Here is a 25,244-nt window from a genome sequence, read left to right as displayed (position 1 = left end):
GTGCTAAATAAACATTAGTGTGTTTTTGATGCACACTAACAGTGAATGATTTTAGACTCACTTCTGCGAGAAATAGTCTTGTGACTAAGAAGTATTTGAAAATCTTAGTCATTATTATTGACGCCTATCATGATGAACTTAATTGTTGTTCACGAATATTTCAGCTCCAAAGAAAGCCTTTTAAAATTTTTCTAATATTTATAATCTTGGGCCTTGTTGCTAATATGTGTAGGTTAAATTTATACATGTAAGGACAGTTGAGCATGTAATGTGGTTTTCATTGACTTTCATTGCATTGGTTTCTCTTTGCCTTTAATCATAAATATTTTTTATATTGGCTAATATGTGCCTAATGTTGTATATCATAATAAAAGTATGGATTTAATTAACCTAGCATAATTTTTATGGTATATATGTGCTGCATCACTTCGTAATATTTAGCTTTTAGTGGCCCAAGTTCAATACATCCTGGTGATGTTTAATGAATCAATTTGCCTCACAGTAATTAAATTTTAGTCTGTCAGATTTTAAGTATTTCCTTTCAGATGCCTTACATAGATTACTTTTATTTCATTCTGCGCATATTTGGTTTTGGCAAACTGCCACTTCTGACTTGGGTCAATATTAGAGTCCCCTTTAATGCCTCAAATCAATAGTAGAGCTGGGCCGATCACCTATTTTGCCGATCATGCCGATGCCGATCATCTGCTGCCGATCTTGCCGATCTTCTTAGCCGATTAGAGCCTTTCATGTACCTCTGATTACACGTTGCTTTTGACGGATCACTATAAACGGTGAAATATTCCCAGACAAAACTACTTTTCATTGACATGATTACTTATAAATCACCACACACACGTACACACAATTAACTGCGTTAAAATGTAATAAGGTCAAACCAAATCTTCAACCTAATCACAACTCCGTCATTCTGTGATCCGTGTGTGCCAGTAGACGTCAGCGATGATAATTTTATTCCCCCCAGTGCCGCCAACAAACTTTCAATAATTCCCGATTGTAAGTTAATTTGTGAATACGAAATACAGTAGAACCTCGTTAATTCGTAATGGTCGGGACCAAGATAATCACGGATTACCGAATTTCACGGACTAGCGATTATAAGCCCGGAAGGTCTTGTCAAGCTTCTTAGACACCAGCGTGCAGCTGGGTTAAGGTCAAGGTCATGTGATGTAACATCTCCCGAGGCTTACTGCGCCTTGGCAGCATATGGATAAAAATAGTAAACTCCCCATTATTCATGTTAATTGGGACCCGCCGATGCCCGGATAATTGAAATTCTGTAAAAAAAATAATACTAATAATAAACCCGGATAATCCGTTCACGGTAAGGGTCTTCTTCGAATTAGTGTCTCGGCTTAAAAAAATACGGCACTGCCTAGCCATTAGTTCACGGTCATTTACAACAGCCGAAGAGAGAAAGATAAGATCGTGCTGACCTTGCACACATAAATATTGGGTAGCCCCCCACCCCCCTCCCTTCATTCGACCAGCCGAATGCCAGCCAGACACGTCACTCGCCAGGCGCCTGCTGTGCGTTGGCGGGCCGAAAGTAACTCAGCAGCACGTGAAACATCATTCAAACAAACGGGAGACGGGAAGCAGAAGTCAGGACATCCCCTCAAGTTTAAAGAGTGACAAATGTGACAGCTGAAAGGGGGGCGACACAAAGGGTCGGTACAAACAGCGTAGCAGAGTTTGACGGCCCACGCGATGGCTTGCAGTGTTTGCCGGCCACCGGCCCGCGTGACGTAAATTTTAAGCTCTGACAATTTTAGATTCTCTTTTTTTTCTGCACTTTTAAATCGTCCCGGATTATCCGATTCCCGAATTAGCGCGTCACGGATTAACAAGGTTCTACTGTACCACTAAATGGGGAACAAAACTCTTCATCAACCAGGTTTTTATACAAAAGAAAAAGAAGCTCTATTTCCCGCTAAACAGGGTAAGAATATTAATTTCGCTAAACAAAACTTTCAATAGGCCATATTTAGCGAGAAAAAACTAAATAGATGAATTCCCGAAGAGGTAGACTAACCACAAGAATACTAGCGCTATTAATCTGTACGATTTCCGTCGCGCGACGCGCGTCACTCTAATCTCTGGCGTCACATAACCAACCTAAACAACAGTCGCCATTCGCCATTGCGGTAATATTAACCGTAAATGGTAAACAAATACATAGTTTTCGGTTCGTAAATGATAAATACCTTTGCAAATAGTATAATGGAAAATAATTTTACCGAAAGTACCGTAAATATACGTGGAAATTGATACTTAGGTATGTAACTGTTCAATGTTTATAAAACATACGCTATTTGTTTACTTTTTTGGTATATTTTTTTCGTGTGCGGTTAGTTTTAAATTATTAAATCCTATTATTTTTCGATGAATAATTGAATTTTCTTCCCGAAAAGTACCGTAAACAAACATGGAAATTTGTTAGATATAGGTAATTATTCAATGTTATAAGTTTGCAGTAGGAGACCAATGATCGGCTCAAATAATCGGCTACATTTTGCCGATCATAATGATCAGCAAAATTAACAAAATCGGCCGATTATTACGATCGGGGATCGGCATCGGCCCAGCTCTAATCAATAGCACACTTTCTAATGCTGTGACTGCTTGGAAAAGGTCACACTTGTTCATGGATGGGCTTTATTCCAGCATTATTTGATTGACTGCGGAACCAAAACACATGCAATCACATTCAAATTGACTGAAATTTCAGAGAGTACATTCTAAACCATGAGCAAACACATTCCTAAACTTTTGTTGAGAGCTTTCATCTTCATGTCGAGGTCGGAAACTTTTTAGACAACCCTTGTTCATTAGTTTCTTACAATTAAAACTGCAGTTTTCTTGACATTTTTGGACAAACTTGATATGACATTTATTTTAAGAAATTATGATTCTGTAAAAGTTTTTTTTCTGCTTTTAAGGGAAGTCTAACCACTAATTATACTAAGTGAATATGTATACAAGAGATCAAGGATGTTTGCATATTGAACTTCAGAAAAAGTTCAAAATTTACCTGTCATAAAGAAAAATTAGGGAATTAAAGAATTTGCATATAATACATAACTAGTTTGATATGGGCAAATGTGGCTATTACTTATAATGTTTCGAATTATAAATTAATCCAAATAATTTTTTTCTCTCTACAAAACATTTAGGACAATAATCCATGTTAAATATTACATAAAAACAAATAATATATTATGTTCAGCTCAAAACACAAGTTATTTAGCCTTTGGCATACAGAATTTTATTGACTCATACATATATACATTGTTTTCTAGGTGCAGCAAAAAATTTTAATGAACATATGTAACTACATTACCTAAAGATCATTATGATACATTTTTAATGAACTGATGCAATATTTATGATCTGATGACAGAAATTAAAAATACAGGACGGATTCACCTCTCAGGTGGCAATAATCCTGAAATGCTGTTCAACACTCTTCACATGTTACAGCACAGTTAAGGCTTGGCCTTGACGGCTGGTGCTGCAGGCAACAATGTACCTCCGGGAGGCTCCAGAGCCCTGGAACCTGGCCGTGTTCCACACAAAAGCTCAGCTAGCAACTGCTCTTTACGTACTACAACTACCAATTCAGGTAACACACCTCCTGGTAAATGATCTTGTCTCAGGCAGCTCTTCACCAGATCCACCCTTCTGGCTCCTTTGGTTGCCTGCAATTGGTAGGCCAAGTGGCTTAACATTATTGTAACTTGCCAAAACCTGCAACAAAATATTAAAGTTCGCCAAAATAACGAATTAACTACAAAATAGTAATCGCATTTAAGTGCTGCTTTAATTAGGATAAGTAAATTAAATGGAGTGTATAACTAATTATCATACTGATACAGTATAAATTTCACAGTGCTTTTCAGAATAGACTGTGATGAAATTAAATAAGTATAATGGACTGCACATACCAAAAAAATATGTTATACTTCTAAATATCAGAAACCATAATAATTCCCTTGCAGGAACTTAGCCTACTAAGTTCATATGTTTTTTTTTTTCATGACTAACAGTTAGATTAAATGCAGGCAACCAGCAAACACATAAATACAACGTTGAAGAAAAACAAGTACTAAAGAAAACAATGACGATAGCACTAATTAACACAGTTGGTACGTTTTGGGAACTGACATCTGTTCTCGTCATTAAGCAAAAACAGACGTATCGGACACTGGAAAATTGTGTGTTTATATTTGTTAGAGCTCCTCTCCTTGCACAGCCAATGGCAGGCATGGGATAGATACCCTGATTGGCCGTGCACAAAGATATGATATTATTGGCTGATGTATTGCTGTCAGAGTTATTGGTTTAAAACTGAGCTCTGTGGTAAATTAGTTTCTATTTTAATTCAATGCTTTGTTAACAGATAATATTGCTATTGCTGATAATGTATGCTGATTCCTTTAAGTTTCCTTTTAATTTGGTGTTCCTCTTATATTAGTGGAGCAGCATTGTCCCAGGCATGTTTGGCAAGAGTATATTTGAGTTTCACCCATCTATATGTTATTTTTGTGCTCCTTATTGCAAGTTGAAAGGGCTCTATCAGTTCCCTATGTACATGCAACCACATTCGCAGTGGATCTCATACCACAGTTCTGACATTGAAAGTTAACTATGGCTGGTTTTACACTAGTAATTATGCTTTTGATAGTGGAATTTGACCTGTGATTGTTTGCCAAATTTCTTACTATTGCCGAGATACTACGAACATGGGGGATAATTAATGTGTCACTTGATTCAGCTGTAGTTTTTTTGTTGTGTGATTTGGTATTTGTTTGATGTCGTGTGATTTGGTATTTGTTTGATGTCATGTGCTGTTTTACCTTCTACAGGCCAATCCCTTCAATTCAATTTTAACCATCTGAAACGTACCATCACTGGCATAATACTCACTTTAATTAACCAAACTGGAGTTATTTGTTCTGATATGAAATCAGTTGCTGATGAACAATATCACTAAAGTATGAACGTCTAGCTAATAGATACCCACCTGTTATCAACAGCACCGGACATCAAACAAATACAAAATCACTCAACAAAAAAACTACAGCTGAATCAAGTGACACATTAATTATCCCCTATGTTTGCAGTCTCTTGGCAATAATAAGAAATTTGGCAAACAATCACAGGTCATATGCCACTATCAAAAGCATGATTGAAAGTTTACTATGGCTGATTTTACACTAGTAATGTCCGAACTGTGGTATGAGATCCATTGTGAATGTGGTTGCATGTACATAGGGAACTAATATGGCCCTTTCAACATGCAATAAGAAGGACAAAAAACCATAATGTTGGTTTAACTTAATGATCTATTCTTGTCAAACATCTCTTGCACATTTAACCATAGTACACACTTTGTAAAATTGCTGCACAACAAATATAAGGGTTTGCTTATAATTGCCGGCAATTGCAATTTTATCAGTCAAATAAGCATTGGAATAAGATAGTGGATTATTATAATAATTTATTATATTTGTGGACATAGATAACTATGTTTTAGCAATTATTGTCTGTGGCCTGTACGTGTGGGTTGCCTGCACGGTTTAGAGGTGAATTTGCAGTTTTCCCTTGAAGCTTGAACCGTATAAATGGCCTGAGGAAATTGAGGAATTGGGAACTCTTCTAACTTTTGCAGGCCATGTCATCAACATAGCGAAGCCAGATTTTAGGTGGAGTGTGTGGAGTGTTTGTTGTGTTCACTGCTTCTTGCTCGGAAATCTCCATGAAAATTTTGGTAATGAAGGGAGCAAGCGAAGATCCCATTGTCATTCCATCGGAATCCTTGTGGAATTCGTCTTTGAACTGGAAATAGGTTGTATTGACAGAGAGAGGAATAATTCGCATCAGTGATGGAATGGGTATTTCTGTTCTTTCGTTCAAGGTTCTGTTATATCCCAGTACAGGCACAATATTGAGGTTTTTAATATCTAAGCTTAAGAGTATGTCAGTTGGTGCTATTTCTAATGTCGTGGTTATGGAGATTAAGTGATCAGAATCTTTAACGCATTTTTACAAAGTGTGTACTATGGTTAAATGTGCAAGAGATGTTTGGCAAGAATAGATCATTAAGTTTCAACCAACATTGTGCTTTTTTGTACTTCTTATTGCATGTTGAAAGGGCCATATTAGTTCTCTATGTACATGCAACCACATTCACAATGGATCTCATACCACAGTTCGGACATTACTAGTGTAAAATCAGCCATAGTCAACTTTCAATCATGCTTTTGATAGTGGCATATGACCTGTGATTGTTTGCCAAATTTCTTATTTTTGCCAAGAGACTGCAAACATAGGGGATAATTAATGTGTCACTTGATTCAGCTGTAGTTTTTTTGTTGAGTGATTTGGTATTTGTTTGATGTCATGTGCTGTTTTATGATGTCAGGTGGGTAGCCATTAGCTAGACGTTCATACTTTAAGTGATTTTGTTCATCAGCAACTGATTTCATATCAGAACAAATAACTCCAGCTTGGTTAATTGAAGTGAATATTATGCCAGTTTTGGTGCTTTTCGGATGGTTAATATTGAATTGAAGGGATTGGCCTGTATAAGGTGGTGTACAGGAAACCTACTCAAAGACCAATACCTTTATTTCAATTACAACCATCCGATAAGAACCTAAACTGACATCATAAACACTTCAATCAACTAAGCTGGAGTTATTTGTTCAGACACGAAATCAGTTGCTGATGAACAAAATCACTTAAAGTATAAACGGCTACCCACCTGATATCATAAAACAGCACATGACATCAAACAAATACCAAATCACTCAACAAAAAAACTACAGCTGAATCAAGTGACACATTAATTATCCCCCATGTTCGTAGTATCTCGGCAATAGTAAGAAATTTGGCAAACAATCACAGGTCAAATTCCACTATCAAAAGCATGATTACTAGTGTAAAACCAGCCATAGTTAACTTTCAATGTCAGAACTGTGGTATGAGATCCACTGCGAATGTGGTTGCATGTACATAGGGAACTGATAGAGCCCTTTCAACTTGCAATAAGGAGCACAAAAATAACATATAGATGGGTGAAACTCAAATATACTCTTGCCAAACATGCCTGGGACAATGCTGCTCCACTAATATAAGAGGAACACCAAATTAAAAGGAAACTTAAAGGAATCAGCATACATTATCAGCAATAGCAATATTATCTGTTAACAAAGCATTGAATTAAAATAGAAACTAATTTACCACAGAGCTCAGTTTTAAACCAATAACTCTCACAGCAATACATCAGCCAATAATATCATATCTTTGTGCACGGCCAATCAGGGTATCTATCCCATGCCTGCCATTGGCTGTGCAAGGAGAGGAGCTCTAACAAATATAAACACACAATTTTCCAGTGTGTTTTTTGTGTTAATTAGTACTTGTTTTTCTTCAACGTTGAAGTTATGTGTTTGCTGCAATGTCCAGGTTTGTTGGTTGCCTGCATTGCATTTAATCTGTCTTGTCAATGTTAAGTTCCTTTCATAATATGTTTTAGTTTCATTTTGTACAGTCTAGTTTTCTGTGTTATTATTTTCATATCTCTTATTATTTTTTTTGTTTCAGATTATTTCCATGATAGTGCCCAAACAGCATGGTTCAATTAAAGTACACAACAATTTTGGTATGTCTGGAACTTATTCCTTGGGCTCCCTGGCTATCATTTTTGTTTTATGGTTGTGATTTATTGGTTATTTGGATGTATTTACCATCAGAAAAATATTTTTAGCCACAATTTTTTTTTGTAAGAGAAGCATGTAAAGTCTGTTGAATAAATGATGTTAACCATAAGTTGCTTGTCTTCCTTACCATGTGTCTATGAATATTGGTATCGAGAATGGTGATGCCTTGGAACCCTGAGGGTAAGTTTTTCGAGTAAATGTGGCTAATGTGCAAGATAGACCAGAGCAGTAAGGGTTGAGGTTGTTTATAAGAAGCACTTGTCGAAATCATGCCTCATTACAGTGACGCCCATACAAAATATATCTACATGTAGTAACAGACATGTAAGACCCTGTAGATATTGTCACCCTGAAGATAGCGTACAACCAATAGACACCACTATTTATTGATCATGGATATCTTAAACTATAATGTACAAACATTATTTTCTATTTTAATGATGTTTGATAAAAGTGTTGAATTTTGTGAATTAAAAAATATAAAGGATTGAATCCCTATGTCCTTGAGCATAATTAATCCTAAAATGTACCTGCCAAAAATAGCCAAATTAACACTCATCACAGGCTTGCACGCATGATTACAATACCATGATGCTGTATGCTGCAAATTCTCTAGAGCAAAGCTGTCCAACAGGTGTCTGCAGTTCACATGCAGCGTTGAGCAGCACTTGTTTCATAACACAGCAATTATTATTATTATTTTATATCAATGTACAACCCGGTTATAACATTCCCGTTTTTAACATTTTCCCGCCTATAACACCATAATTTCATGGTCCCGTCATTTCTCCATTTATCACAATGCTTTAATTTCCCTCCTGTAACAATATTAAAATTTCTACATTCCCACCTTTAACGTTCAAATTTGCTTTGATAACTGCCACAATTTTCAGTATCCCTTCCTTCAAAGTCATAATTTATAGCGAAACCATAGCTAGAAAATACAGCACGCATATACAAACATCAGATGTTTACATTTGTGTAGTTCACCATAGACGTGGTACACACGCACTCCATAACTTGCACTGGATCAACTATCAATATGGCGTCCTGTTCACACTCGTTAGCCTATGACTAGGGGTAGTCAAATTTCGTTAATGACGAAATCGCGAAATTTTAAAAAAATCACTTGCACATGATGTGTAGGGGTAGTCAAATTTCGTTAATGACGAAATCGCGAAATTTAAAAAAAATCACTTGCACATGAAGTGTAATACAAATAACCTTACTTGGTAGTGATAAGACGTTAATATACTGCATTTCGTTTTAACGAAATTTGCTGTGATGCGCGAAATCCGTAGTTTTTCACGAAATATGACGAAATCGCGATATTCGCGCGAAATTAACATTTTTTATCGCGAAAAATCACGTTGAAACATTCTGGAACCTGCACAAAACGTTTATTATTCCAAGAGGTTATATGTGAGACGCCATCTTTGCTTTTGTTTTTCTCTAGCACCCATAGAGTAGAGTGTGGCAATAAACATTATCACTTAGCTACTGGTGGACAAATCACAGATGGCGTTGGTAGTTACGAGTGTCGAAATGTTCTATGATTTTGTTTTCACGAGTGTGTGTCTGTCGAGTTTAAGTTCTTTATTTCCGAGTGGATGCAATATGTCTCTCTTCCGCATCTATGATCGTTTTCCGTTAAAGTTTTTGTGTCATTTTGGTCATATTACCATGGTCACTGGATAAACATATAAAATGCCGAAAGTTGTGTTTTCGAAAGAGCTAAAGAATATGACGACAAAGGATTTTACGTGTTCAGTAAAGAAAAAGGCATCATGATGTGCAAGTTCTGTAATGTGCAAGTCGATTGGAAAATAAAATACACGTGTGAAAACACTGTAAATTTCGAGCATCGCACTGGAACTAAGCGTCAAGTTACTCTAGAACCATATATTTCACGAATGAAAATTATTACATCCAGACGTACGCCTACTCAGTCTCCGTCGTCGCATACGTTCCTACGAGACGTAATAGGCCATAAAACGGCAAAAATGACATTATTTTGCCGACCGCAAATGCGTCTGGTGACGCAATCGTCGATAGGCCTTAACTCAATCTTTGTTCCTTTCTCTGAATCGGCCAAACGCAGTCCAGAAAAATAGCGTCACTTCCATATTAGCCAATCAAATCATAACTGTCAAAATGCTAATTGTTGTATATGGGCATCCTAGCCGAGGCGACTATTTATTTTCGTAGTTGTCACGGCAATGCACGAAAATAAATGCCGGCCAAGAGTGCCAACATATACATGAACAAATACCGCACACGCAGTTGAGGCGGTGAAAAACGTAAACAAATAAAAAAAACAATACTCTGTAATGTTGAATAAGTACAGTGTTTTGGTGGGGACTAGTTTGCAGGAAATATATAATAGCTGATTTTCAGAGATAGGTAGTCAAAATGGACTTGAGACACTAACGTTTATGATCAGTTTCCGATTTTTTTTGTATGTAATCTTGAGAATTTTAATTACAAATGCAGCGTGCTAAATTTTATATGTGCATGTACTTCAAAACAATGTTTTTGATAAAATTTGACCAAATAAAGCAATTATTCCATCAAACATATACATGTGTATAAAATTATAATGACGAAATAGTTATTTTTTCTAACTAAACAATTTTTTTTTTTCACCGAAATTTTGCACCGAAATAACTCTTTTTATTCACCGAAATGGGCCTTTTTTATTTACCATTTTTCATTGGCCCTAATGATGTGTAATACAAATAACCTTACTTGGTAGTGATAAGACGTTAATATACTGCATTTTGTTTTAACGAAATTTGCTGTGATGCACGAAATCCGTAGTTTTTCACGAAATATGACGAAATCGCGATATTCGCGCGAAATTAACCTTTTTTATCGCGAAAAATCACGTTGAATCATTCTGGAACTTGCACAAAACGTTTATTATTCCAAGAGGTTATATGTGAGACGCCATCTTTGCTTTTGTTTTTCTCTAGCACCCATAGAGTAGAGCGTGGCAATAAACATTATCACTTTAGCTACTGGTGGACAAATCACAGATGGCGTTGGTAGTTACGAGTGTCGAAATGTTCTATGATTTTGTTTTCACGAGTGCGTGTCTGTCGAGTTTAACATCTTTATTTCCGAGTGGATGCTATATGTCTCTCTTCCGCATCTATGATCGTTTTCCGTTGAAAGTTTTTGTGTCATTTTGGTCATATTACCGTGGTCACTGGATAAACGTATAAAATGCCGAAAGTCGTGTTTTCGAAAGAGCTGAAGGATTTTACGTAATCAGTAAAGAAAAAGGCATCATGATGTGCAAGTTCTGTAATGTGCAAGTCGACTGGAAAATAAAATACACGTGTGAAAACACTGTAAATTTCGAGCATCGCACAAGGTGAACAAAGCATCGGGTTCTGGAACTAAGCGTCAAGTTACTCTAGAACCATATATTTCACGAATGAAAATTATTACATCCAGACGTACGCCTACTCAGTCTCCGTCGTCGCACACGTTCCTACGAGACGTAGAAGGCCATAAAACGGCAAAAATGACATTATTTTGCCGACCGCAAATGCGTCTGGTGACGCAATCGTCGATAGGCCTTAACTCAATCTTTGTTCCTTTCTCTGAATCGGCCAAACGCAGTCCAGAAAAATAGCGTCACTTCCATATTAGCCAATCAAATCATAACTTTCAAAATGTTAATTGTTGTATTTGGGCGTCCTAGCCGAGGCGACTATTTATTTTCGTAGTTGTCACGGCAATGCACGAAAATAAATGCCGGCCAAGAGTGCCAACATACATGAACAAATGCCGCACACGCAGTTGAGGCGGTGAAAAAGTAAACAAAAAAAAAAAAAACAATACTCTGTAATGTTGAATAAGTACAGTGTTTTGGTGGGGACTAGTTTGCAGGAAACATATAATAGCTGATTTTCAGAGATAGGTAGTCAAAATGGACTTGAGCCACTAACGTTTATGATCAGTTTACGATTTTTTTGTATATAATCTTGAGAATTTTAATTACAAATGCAGCGTGCTAAATTTTAGATGTGAATGTACTTCAAAACATTGTTTTTGATAAATTTCGACCAAATAAAACAATTATTCCATCAAACATATACATGTGTATAAAATTATAATGACGAAATAGTTATTTTTTCTAACTAAACAATTTTTTTTTCACCGAAATTTGGCACCGAAATAACTCTTTTTATTCACCGAAATGGGCCTTTTTTATTTACCATTTTTCATTGGCCCTACCTATGACTTGTTCAGTTATACTTATGATGCACATTTTGTGCACTGATACATGGTTGGAAACAGTGCTACTGTATTCTATGGTGCTGGTTTTTGTTTCAAAGGTTTAACACCTTGAGATGGTTAAATGTTCTATGGATATATTCACGGCTTTTGTTTATGGTTAACCTTTACCGTAATTATTTTTTTTCACTTACTTATTGTAGTCACTGTCGTATTTAATTAAAATACGCAGTATTGAAATTTTATTCAGGTTATTGTACGGCTAAGATGGCCGATAATGATAAATATAAACGAAAATCATATTCTGTAGCTGAAAAAATTCAGTTTATTAACTAGTGGACAGGAACCCCAACAAAACGCATGTTGTGATCGCAAAAGAGTTGAATATTTCTGTTTCGACTCTGAACTGTATCGTACAAAACTTTTTTTTTTTTTTTTAGCATATTATTAGGTATTATCTATAAATAAAATTAACCAATTTTCCACTCTATTGCTGTACTTAGTGTATTACTCCTGTATTTTGTGTTGTTTTACCTATACTCTTTAAATTAATCAATCCACACGTAATTTATACAAAGTGAAGATGTAATTTTATGATTTCCCGCTTATAACATTTTCCTGCTTATAACATCTTTTTAAGTTGGTCCCTTGGAGAATGTTATAACAGGGTTGTACTGTACTCTCAAAAACGCGACAAGCTCTTCACTCGAAAGAAGAACTTTTACGTGACCTATAGTTTGATTCTAAAGTGAATTGTTCCAAGTCTTGCACCAATTGAGGCCCTCTCGTTTAGACTCTCTTGTGTGGATTCCAGCTATTGACAGCTACCACGTGGTTTTACTGCACAGCTGGTTTTTTTATTTGTTCACTGGTTTCAATTTCACAATTTTTTTTTATGTGTACATTATTCATTTGGTATTCTCGTTAAAAACATTGGCATGCAGCAGAATCTCTAATCGGCATGCCTGTGGTCCCGAATTTGCCAGATGAAAGACCTTTGACTGAATACTTTGTTTTTCAATGGAAGCAACCCGTCTCTCTACAGAGAACCACGCGCATGCCCAGTGGCTTGGCAGTATTACGACAGCCCTGCTCTAGAACACAAGTTGTCGACCAGAGAAGTCACTCACCGATCAAGACCTTCATGCTGCCAGAGACAAGAGTCTTCATCAGCTGGGCTGGTACAGCTTCTCGGTAGCCATGGCGACGTGGTGGCAGGTCCTGCATCGCTGCGTCTTCACGATGCGTGGGCCATGCGTCCCACTGGCGAGCTCCCAGGACGACCGGCCTGAAAGAGACGTGCATCTTACCGAGAGCTCTTAGAGCCGCATTATTTGGTCGAGTTGAGCTGCTCGTGGTTAAGAAGTTATCAGGGGGGGTTTGAACGTTTGGAATCCCATTCAAAAAATGAATAAATTGTATGACAATTGATTCATAATAATTTCGATAGGCAACAAAGAATGATTGTAGGTTTTGTATTGAAGCTTTTGTCAGTTAATAAAAAAACTAGAGTATTTAGATCTTAAGAAAGACTGGTAACATTACTCCTTCCACCACTCACAGGAAGTCTGCAGTGACATCTCAGCACGATGGTTACTTTGTTGTACACTCACTTTGTTCTACCCCACATTATTAGCATTAATTAAACGATGATTTAACTCCCTCGCCACACTGTTCCCACACATAACGTACTCGAGTTTCAGATAATCATGCGAGGCACACACAAAATGCTGTGTTGTGACACAGCTACACGCAAAAACATATCTATAAGCAGTATTTATAAATGCTAATATCAAGGTAGATTCATTTTCGTATTACCTGGCATGTTCGAAGTCCGTGCTTTCCAAGATTCCCACTGCCAAGTCTCGATCACGGGACACGAATCACCGCAGGACAGACGACTCTTACACGGCTGCAGGCACGGCCGGGTACTGTGACTGTGCTCGCAAGCTCTGCTACACTGCTTCTGTAGGTACCCACACATTGTAGCAGTGTTACACTTGTTTGTTACCATACATTTAGCCAATATGCAAAAACATGCACAGAAAATTTAAACCTCAAAAGAGAAACAGAGGAGTAATCTTATATAATAAAAAAAAAAAAAAAAAAAACCCCACACTACAAAATATACCCAATTATCTACAAAATATTTCTTGTAAAATACATGATACTGATGTTATTGAAATAAATAATTTTAAATAATTAAACTATGCAAAGATTTATTCTTAAGTGGACTTCACATTTTACTATCATGCTTCATAAAATAATAAAACCTTTATTCATAATTTTAAAAAAATATACTAACTGAAATAGTAAATCAAGGCATGTTTTTCTGTGAGAGTAAACGGGAAACTACAACGCGACACGAGGCCACCGTCACCATGCGGTCATGTGACCAGCCCGTCAGGGTCAGCAGGGCAGCTGCCTGCAAGCAGAGAACAGCGGTCGCTTGCAGTCTGATCCACGGGAAGGCTTATTTGTCGAAATTTAAATCACATATATTGAATCGGGCACACCACTGCGGGGACAAGCACAGGAGATGGTAGTTAATAATGGTGTGACACATTTCCGTGAAAATTTGACGTATATCGCTTAAACTAGTGCTGCCACGGATGTTTCAATAACAATCGAACGATTTCTGATAGAGGGAAAGGAAAAGAGCAAAACCAGTTTGACCTTCAGGACATCATTTAGGTATAATTTAAAAAAAAAAAAAAAAAAAAAAAAAAAATTGAATTAGACTGTTAAAAAAACACAATTTTGCTTTCTAGAAGAATCCTTCCCAAAATTAAAAAAATTTAAATAAGGCTTTGCAAATAGACCGTCATTTAAAATGCAGCAGATAACACTTCACAGGGAAAAAAAAAGTCAAATTGAAGAGAAAGAATTTGATTGAAAAGTCTGGGTTAGCTGCTAGAAGACAGAGTGCTATCTCGAACAAATAAGTGAATATTGCAAGGCTAGCGGAACAATAGCTTATGTTGAAAAAATCACATTCAAACTACTATATGTTTTTATAATGCTATTAAGGACCACAGTTGATCTGAATCAGGGGCGTAACCGGGGCGGGTAATAGGATTCCAACCCCCCCCCCCCCCCCCAGCACCAAATATTTAATTAATTTCTTATTCATCACTCAAACAAATTCCATATTAAAATTAATAAAAATTTTACCATTACAATATTTAAATTTAAGTACCGAAAACTGCTAAAATAGCACTATTTTACACCTTAAAATCCCAATTTTCCCAGGGGAGGAGCCCCGGACCCCCCCCCCCTTTTAATACGAGGGGGGGGGGGGCATGCTTCTTAACACCCCCCATACACAAATCCTGGCTACGCCACTGGTCTGAATTATATAATATCTGTGATGTCTGCTCTGCTTTAATGCATAGTATACATGGTAAAACAAAAATTTACAGACTGTCCTTCTCTACTCTCTCTCTCTCATATATATTGCACGACTATGGTCACGTATTTTCCTGATGGATATTTTAAAATAATATTCTTATTTTACAATTTTCTGAAAGAAATAATGACAATCCAGCCTCCACCATCCAATAGCTGTACTAGTTCCAACAGAACCTTTCATACGCCACTTTACAGCATGTATGACTATGCAAAATGTGAAAGTCTGGGTGATGGCATACCAGAGCATGACATTTCCCCCTCAAATTATTATCGCTGCAGAATTTACATGACTTTTCCAGGTTTTAAAATAATTTTTTCCTGACTTTCCCTGATTAATTTCATCTTGCCTGACTTTTAAGAATGTGGACTACACATATACTGCCTAAAATAACACAAATATCTATGCTCCTTGTGTTTACTGCCTAAACCTTTACAAGTTTACAACATTTAATAACATTCCATTTGCGTTTCATTTACCTGACAAGATGTGCATCGCTGTCCACACCCATGGCCGCATTTACCGTGCTCACAACTGTGCGTGCACTTCTCGAAGCAAGGAAAACTGCAGCTACAACAAACACAGATTTTTTTTTAATTTTACAGTTTAATATTGCACTTTAAAAAAAACATTATCTAATACCAAATGTTTGGACTCGTAAATATTGTGTGTAATTTAGTGTATAGTGTTTGAAACATTTGAATTTTGAATTTTCCGTTCCGCGGCTTGTTAGCAGCGCCAAGTTTTTCAAGTTGGCTGCCTGCCAAAGAGGGTAGCCCTGCAGCTTCCGGCAACAAAGCAACAGCTGTTGTTCAACCATCAGAGCGGTAAGTTGTGCTATCGTGCACGCTTGCTGCCAATCGAGTTGTTCGCGAGTGAATCGTTACTAATTTGTGTCGTTTTATCTGGATTTTACAGTCTCGGACATATCTAGACAAAACACCAAAAATTAATAACACATGAGACAAATGTGTATCATGGGTGATATACAGACACCATGTTTCTTACTGGCTATATCCTACACAGTTATAAATTATTGTCAACTGAAGGTGGATCTGTTCTAACCATTTTCAATTTTAACTCTTTTCTCAACTTATTTTTATAGTTTAGTGTTCAAATAATTTCTGTCACATCAGATCATAAACAATATTGCACCAATTCTTTCAAAATGTATCATAATTACTTCAGGAACGTTCGTGCGCTGCCACTCGCAACAGTCTTCACACACTTGGTTCTGAACGAACCAGCAAGGGGGCCGCAGAGGACAGATCACTCCCCCCCCCCCCCCCCCCCCAAGGCAATTAGAAACACAGCGGACATTGCAGCCAGTTCCCCCACCCATCAATTCCATCAGAGCCCTGTGTTCTGTGAGACAGTGCAGCCGTGCAGTACCCCACCGAGTTTTTATCGCTCCGGGTCATCCCTTCTCACTCCTTCCTGCCCCACAAGAAGTACCAACACAAGATTTTCCAGTATTTTTTTATAACTTTAATTTAAATTTAATGTCTTTATCAACAGGTAGGTCATCAGGGACGATAACGCTGATTGCTCAGTCCAGGTTCAAGGGAGCAGAAGTCGGCCATTGAGTATAGAGACTATCCTAGCATACCCCTTAAAACACCATGGGCATGAGCATACATAGAATTTCATTTCGTGTGAGGGGTGGAAGGGGATTGAACCACTTTGCATGTTTTTTGCTTTCAAATACTTTCCATTTATTGGTGGGAATGATATATCTTTTAGGATTACATGATACACACCCGGATGTCCACCATCTGCTCGGGGTGGTTGTGTGTGATGACCGTGCTCTTGTCAGCGCCCCGTGTCTCGTCGCGGACTCGCGGTCGTCCACTTGGGACCTGGGGGGCGGACGGTCGGCACGAGCAGCTTCATCCGACACCCCGCCTTCAGTGTCTCGCAACGCACACCGCTCCTGATCATGCGCTCGAACAAGGGGACGTCCGAGTGGTCGTCGCGGGCCAGGCTGTAGTCCGTGGTCGAAGACCGCAGATGCTGTTGACGCAATGGCGGGTATTTCCACCTCTGTGGGACCCGATCGCGACAGCATCCAGAGCAACGAGCCCGCCACTGCCCTTCTGCAGCGAACGTTAACTAGCTGGAATTAAAAGGAAAAAAAAATTTTTTACACCACTTATTTACTAAAATATTTACAAAAAAAAATTAAGTTTGCACAAAAACATAAAATTTATGCTAAGATAGCAATAAGTCCACTAAGTTCTTTTACTCCAATCAGACTGTTAAGGCTAGTGACTCAGCAGCTAATTTTTTTAATTATATGAATATGAAACTAATTCTCATCAAGAATGATAGGGTTTGAATACATTCAGACATGATCATCTAGTATGTAATAGAAATATCAGACTAAATACGTGCCTAATTTGTGGAGTTTACATGTTTAATAAATGCTTCACAATATTTATCTTTAAACAACTAAGCCATAATGGTGGACGTAGCATTCAAGAAAATAATAACACCAAAAAGGTAGTAGAACTCCTTCAAAAGCATGCACTACATTCTCAAGGCTAGTTGGAAGAGAACTCAGGGAAATGAAACATGTTGCTTCTGGGGGTTAGAATAACTAAGATATGCCTTCAATAACATAAGCAAGAGATATGGACATCATGGTGTCCTTACAAAATAAATAAATTTACTGATAAAACCGTATCTTGCAGTGGCCAGGATAAATTACAAAATTCACTCATCATTTAAATTACATTCAGTTTTAAGTTTAATTTGCATGAAACCCACTACCAAATGTATTTACCAGTATTTTTTTCCTTATAAATAAAAGGTCCATTTTTTTTAACAGCAAGATGTACTGAACATTTTCAAGCAAAATATAACACACAGGGTTATCTAATTAGTGTATAAAAGTTTGAAGATCACCATCTATAGAATTATGAAAAATTTAGGAAGGATATTTTCAATAAAAAAAACTGCTGAGTCAATTTTTTTTTATTACTGATCACTTGTATCACCATACCTTAGTTGTTATAGTATGCTCTATAAGATAATTACAAGCTACTGTACTTCTCTAGAAATGAGATAATCCACAATGAAGCCATAACACATACAATGAAAACCTAAAATTTAATATTTCACAGGTTTTTGACTTAAATGGCAGCAGAAAATATTTCTGTCAAATTCTAAACAGATCTCTCATTAAAGATTAGTTGTATGTATGGATTATACTTTAATCATTTTTTTTATTTTACTTATTGACCGGACGTTACTGTAGTATAATGACATTGCGTTTTATTACCTAGCTTAGAGAAACAGCAGCTTATATAAATCCTGCAAATGACACCACGTGCTAACATTGCAAACCACCCATTACCACATAAATCTTACCTTGTTTATATTAAAATTTTCTTATTTTGGATTATAGTAAACAAATCATTTAGTACTTAAGGAAACCAGTGCATTTATAGCAGCAGCACCACTTTGATGTCAGGGGGAATATACGTGGAAGGTCGAAATTATGTCGGTCGTGACCGTGGGCACCACGACGTGGTTGGACACATGAACCTGGGTCGTGACGAGGCCCGTGTGGGTGCTAGGCTCGCTTCCCCCGTGTGATATTAAAAACTCTACTCCATAACCTGCTCTCAGCAGCTGGTACGCTAATGCCCTACCACCGCCGGTCTCTAGTGGGGCCTCTAGGCGTCCCACACACCTCGCCGTCCGAGTTGGCAGACACGTGGTTGCACGGACAAAGTATTCTCGAGTCGAGTAGAAGGGTTTTTATTCGCAGTGAATGATATACGGCTGATTAACAATTATATAAACTACTAGCTGCCCGACCCGGCTTCGCACGGCTATACTAATGGAAAAAGAATTATGCCACATCTCCCATTTACAGTAATGGTAAATATAAAAAATTCATTGAAAATTTATTACAATGCTGTATAATGTACCGGAGAAAAAATGAATAGCACCGATGGTTTCCCGACTCGTGCACGCAACGTACAACTGATATACCCGTTCTTCGCTACGGCAGTCTACAGGCAGATCACTCTTGCGCCGCTCATTATACATGCCCCTCCTTGTGGGTACGCCACTGCCGCGCGATGCCCGTTGCCACGGAGATGCAGAAGGCATGAACAATGCAAAATACTGTTTTCATGCAGACAAAGTACCCACTGTTGCCTGGTTTTAACCACCTATGCTATGGGATCTAATTTTCGGAAAATGTCATCCTGCGTAACATAAGGACCATTACTGTGAAGTTTCAAGTCTGTAAAATATATATACTTGAAAAAAAAAAGGGCAATTTTTGATATTTAAAGTACTTGCAAAATTTCAACGGTGATGAGGACTGCACTAACAATGAAATAGCCGTTGCCATAGAGACGAATGAAAAAATTTAGGGGTGGACTACCCCTAACATTTAGGGGGATGAAAAATAGATGTTGGCCGATTCTCATAGATACCGGATAAGCACAAAAAATTTCATCAAAATCGGTCAAGCCGTTTCGGAGGAGTATGGCAACGAAAACTGTGACACGAGAATTTTATATATAAGATTATTGCGTAATAAGCTGTAAAAAGCGCCAACTGCAATTCAATTCTGGTTTAGTTACTGACCAGGACACCACGTGGCCTGACCTCAAAGTTAAGTCACGTTGCTTTGTTTCAAACGTCCACTGAGACCTTAAATAATTAACTAAACAGTCTACCACCCGGAGTAGGTCTCGAAGAAGTAATGAAACGGTTTAAGAATATGTTAAGAATAGTGGATGTGAAAGGATCAGATAAGTACGAATTTTGAAGTCGACGAGGTGTGTTGAAGGTGCACTATACCCGGGGCGGCGAAAGGAAGAGACTAGAACACTGTTAGGTCGTTTTACAGTTACATTACAAAATATTTAACAAAGCTACCCCTCTTAAAATCCAAGTACTAATTTATCAAAAATTATTAGGTGTTAACACAATTTAACTATTGATGCATTTTCTATTTAAAATATAAAAATAGTTTGCTCCTGTAGGGCAGACCCGTGATAGGCCGCGTGGGGCGCTGTGCCGTCCTTATATCTACCTGGCAACAAACCATTGGGGACTGCAGAAAAATAAAGATTAACAATTATATTTAAAAAACTTTATTACATGAGAGGACTGTGGCACAGAGGTGTAGCAGACTCATGGAGGAAGAAGCGGGGGGGTTGTCTGTGGCGGGGCAAGGCACATCGGGCTCAGGGAGGGCGTAGCCCCGGTCGACGTCAACATTAAGGGACTGGAAAATTGTTACCAAAAAATGTTGTAGACTATCAAGTTATAATTGGACAAGGCAATTAGAAATTGGAGCCTTCTGCTCAGAACATAGTATTGTAATCAATAAATTTAAAATTTAAAAGTTATTATTAAAGTAGAATGAACATAGTTTTTGATATTTCTTCTACAATGATTATAAAAGAGTCACAATTTTAAAAAATTAAAACACTATAAAAATTTAATGTTTTTTCAATTGTTCCATGTTCGCATTTATTTCTTATGACATTTTCAAGCCCTAGCAATGACCATAACATTGATGTAAAAGATATTATTTATTTTATTTACAACATTTCAAAATACCACTGAAATGGCTCAATTATCCTAACAGTTTACTTTGCTCTCATGTTTTCCACTCCAGTGAGTGAAGTTTCTCATTACTCGCTCATAAATTTACCCACTGGATAGCAAAATTGTTGTGAGTTATACCTGTGGAGAGTAAACTTGCTCTTCACTGATAACTATAAGACTCAAAATTTGATGCAGAATTGTTGCTGTTTCTATAAACTACGTCAAGAAGCTCGAGCCACTGGATAGAAATACGGAGAAAAGAAAAATTAGTAAACGTATGTTAAAACTAACCGACGAGAAGTGAAAAATTGTTTATCAAATTATGTTCTGAAATTTTTTTTAAGATTTATTTATTTTTATTTGTCACATGCCCAACAACAGCTGAGAGCTTAAGCGGTGGGCACGTAACATCAGACCAGATGAACAAAACAAGAACACTTGGACGCTGCAAGTATAAGCCCCTACCCCTCCTCGGTGCAAGAGCAGGCAAGCACTAACTACCCAAGAGAATCCACAAAAGGTAGGCACATCTGAAAATGGCCAATTCACGTAAGATGAAAGGCCAAAACACGTAAGGTGTTTAACGAAAAGTCAGTCGTGGGGACAGTCAACAGAAGTGAAAACTTAAAATTTTGTTTTTAAATGTGTAATAATAAATCATTTCTACGTCAAATGTACGCACGAAAATTATTTTGGTATTATATCAGCATGTCGGTGACGCGAACCCATAGGTTTTGCCCCTACCGATAATAACTTTAAAACTAGAACAAACGTAGTTTTTTTCATTGAAAGAATAAAAAATTATTAACTTAAATCTACAAATAATCAACATCATCTCTACTAAATCAATAACCTGGCATTTGAAGAAATTCACATCGTAAATAAATAAACAAAAGGAAAAACATAACCTCAACTTGACTACCTAGTAAAAAATATCCAATACTCGCAATATGTACCACACAATAACATTAAAATTTCCTTGGAAAATAAAGATAAAATTAAAAACTTTTAATATTTAAAAATAGAATAAATTAAGTTTTATCCTTGAAATATAAAAAAATTAACACGTCACGTGACCATGTCGATGACGACTTACATGAATTTACTCCCTATCCAAACCTTCCTATAGAAGTTTTCACTTCAATAAAAACCACATGATATTAGCCATTTGACTACACGTGTTTTTTTCAAAGGAAACTCCACAGCAGCACGGCCCCTGAGTTATAAACAAATCCAACTTAAACAAAAAAAAATGAACAGTAAGGATTTAAATGAATAAACCACTACCGAGAACTATTTAACACCCTGGGTAATCAACACTCGCCGAGTTACCAACTCGTTTACACACGCACTTGTTTTAATAATTAACCAGCAACAGTAAACTTGCCCGATGTGATTAAGACTTAGCTTCAACCCAAGGTCATTTTTTTGCCATTTTCTTTTAGTAATATTTATTAAAACTTCTTGTATTAAAGGTGGTAATCTGCAATAAATCAAAAGGGTTGAATAAATTTTGTTAATTTAATCTTAAGCAAATTTTATTGTGTTTAGAGACTTACATACTCATATATTATATAGATGTAATATGAATTATATGTATGTAACCGACTTGTTCTATATCCACGGCCCATGCTCAAGCAAGATCAACAGAATACCTATAAATGAAAACATTAAAAAAATTATAATAATAATAATTTTACCACATTATGAAAAATAATAACAAAAAACAATCTTCACTAACTAATTATTTCCATGACTGCAATAACACCATAATAATGTTGTGTCTGGTAAGCTGTCAGTTTACACTCACTTGCCAAAATTAAGACAGCCTAATTATTGAACCAAGTGATTTCAGTACTTTTCAAACAAGACTGCTTGCCCCCTCCCTAGCAAAAATTATCACTGAAGGGCAGGGACAGAGAAATGTGCCCCCAATGTGCCCCCTACCCCATCCACTAAGGAAAAAGTTTCAGTGAATATAAGAACTTAAAAATAAATTTTGCGCAATTTTTATTTTAAATACTTATCAAATATACACGTATTACCATTAATAATTAGTCTGGATTGTATATCAAACTTAAGTTATTAGTACAACATAACTCATTGTATATAGACTGTAACAACCCAGATTACAGCCTTCCCCATGCAATCCAGTAATAATAATTTGGTATAAATTTTGGTCATATTTCAGGTTAGATTATCAAATGATGTAAAGTTTTTCCTTTTAGAAGTTATTGTGAACGTAATTCACCGGGTTTAATGTTTAAATTTTTATAATAAATTCATAAGTTTATTTTTCAAGTAATTTTTTTTGCTGGCTTCTTTGTGTGGGAAGGCGTGCTGATGTAATTCTCCTTCGTTATTTCCACGACCAAGGCTTTGTTTCACACGCTAGGTGTTTGAATCAGTAACTGGAGTGTGAAAGAGAGACAAAATTGCTGCATCGTGGGAACAGAAGTAAGAATTTCGTGGAAGTTTCTGTTGCTATGCGCCGTGATTGGCTGAGAATTACATCAGCGAGCCCAGGACACTGCCCGCACAAAGGGAAGGAAGGCTGTATGGTCAGTCATTGTGGCTCACCTAATAAACTTCGTAATGAGTCTATGTGTTTTTTTCTTTTCTGGATGTACATTAAATTTTTTTTTGTGTACTGTTGTGAGGAAGATATTGATTTTTATATGAATAAAAAAAAAGTAATAAACCAAACATTGCACATGAATTACTTCGTGACCTGCCACCAACCTGTATGTCCACTCATCACCTAATTTTGAGCTAGCCGGAGGTGGTGAGTGGTAACAAGATATTTAGTCTCGTCACCAGATTTTATTTCGGACTTCCAGCATCCCCCCACCCCCACCCCAAAAAACACCATTGTTGGGCAGTAGTAGATACAGGGAAAGAAGGGGGGGGGGGGGGGGGGGGGGCTAAGAGGTTGAAGGGACTCCTCCCTCCTAAAAGCTTCTTAGTCCACCCCAACTAATCTCAAATTAAACTTGATATTATCCTACTTTGTTAGTACTACATTGTACCTACAATACAAATTTCATCAATTAAACATACCTAATCCATTTTAAGTAGATATATTAATTTTTCAAATTTTAAATTTCTATAAGGCCCTCAGCTGGGTCAAGCCCCTTCCAAACGAAAATCATGGCTCAACCATTGTGTTATCATAGTCTATATACATAAATGCTGAAACCCTACTTTATGTACACACAGTAAAAATTTTGAAAATAATTTCAACACACAAAAACTGAAAACAGAAACTACATAAGTACCGCTATGCAGTAAAACCTCAATATAGGTTTCACATAAATGTATGTCGACAACTACAATTGCAAAAAGCAATTTCTTACAGGGCAAACGTGCTGCAATCGCTGTAAGGTGCTAAATTGATGCGGAAACCTTTAAAGATAAAATGAGAGACGAGTATGGATATGAATCGTAACACATCGGCGGTTAGCGTAAGTACTAAGAATACGTATACAAGACAAAATTTAAAAATCGTAACATGTACTCACATAACTGAAATTAGTTTACGCATTATTGTATCTTTTTTTTTCATTGACACCAGTAAAGTAACATCTAATTTACAAAATATTCACGAAGACACAAATCAGCATTACCGGCATTGTTTCTTTCCTCACCAAAAAAGGAACGTAAAAGTACGCCGGCCACAGTCACACCAACTGTTCAAAAAAAACTACGCCGGGCCTTCCCACAATGGTAGTTATCAGAAGTAGTTTTGAAATCAGCGATCTGCTCCCACAACTTGATGAAATACCAACATAAAGATTCTATTCAGAGTACAAAAGCTTGAAATAAAGTTATAATTTTTTTGGAAAATACAATGAATAACAGTGATTCGAACAGAAAAACTCTGTATATAAAAATATTAACTATAGGGAGGTTTTTTTTTTACAAACGAAAATCTGATTTAAGATAGATAAACAAAATAGTGTGAAATAAATTGAACAAAAATAATGTGTGCATTAAATATTATTCTTAATAAGATTTGTATTATTAAAAAAGACGAAAGTAAACGTTTACCAAGAAATATATTGTAAGAATAAAATTTACCAGTGGATGAAAAGGTATAAGAGAGCAATGTTTATTATTTAATGGAATTTTTTTATAGATATATATTTATTGTAAACAATATTTTTAATGGCTGCTTAATATCTTAAACATATTTAAATATGATGTTTAACTACTACATGTGATTCTTCGTTATTTAACTGCAGCCATTTTAATATTTG

The 25,244-nt window shown here is 36.7% G+C and overlaps 1 protein-coding gene and 1 long non-coding RNA gene across 4 annotated transcripts; one reads left to right on the top strand and one right to left on the bottom strand.

The window, feature by feature from the left end:
• Positions 1–3,266: 3,266 nt before the first annotated feature.
• LOC134537059 (uncharacterized) lies at positions 3,267–24,726 on the bottom strand. Of its 3 annotated transcripts, XR_010075921.1 has the most exons (7): positions 24,507–24,649; positions 17,166–17,521; positions 15,885–15,975; positions 14,302–14,421; positions 13,815–13,962; positions 13,127–13,284; positions 3,267–3,771 (listed from the first exon to the last, which is right to left on the bottom strand). XR_010075921.1 is itself a non-coding variant. In XM_063377288.1 (6 exons), exons 1-5 carry the CDS (start codon positions 24,615–24,617, stop codon positions 13,166–13,168), a joined length of 720 nt encoding a protein of 239 aa, XP_063233358.1. In that variant the 5' UTR covers positions 24,618–24,726; the 3' UTR covers positions 3,267–3,771; positions 13,127–13,165. The 3 variants fall into 3 exon arrangements, 1 of the variants encoding a protein (XP_063233358.1); XR_010075920.1 differs by lacking the exon at positions 14,302–14,421 and having other exon boundaries at positions 24,507–24,675; XM_063377288.1 differs by lacking the exon at positions 14,302–14,421 and having other exon boundaries at positions 24,612–24,726.
• On the top strand, positions 3,557–8,246 carry LOC134537060 (uncharacterized). Its single transcript, XR_010075922.1, has 2 exons — positions 3,557–3,646; positions 7,633–8,246. It is a non-coding gene; the product is annotated as an uncharacterized LOC134537060 (long non-coding RNA).
• Positions 24,727–25,244: the final 518 nt, after the last annotated feature.

Source organism: Bacillus rossius, chromosome 11, assembly GCF_032445375.1.
Source record: "Bacillus rossius redtenbacheri isolate Brsri chromosome 11, Brsri_v3, whole genome shotgun sequence".
Taxonomy (NCBI): Eukaryota; Metazoa; Arthropoda; class Insecta; order Phasmatodea; family Bacillidae; genus Bacillus; species Bacillus rossius.
This window is presented reverse-complemented; position numbering and strand designations above follow the sequence as displayed.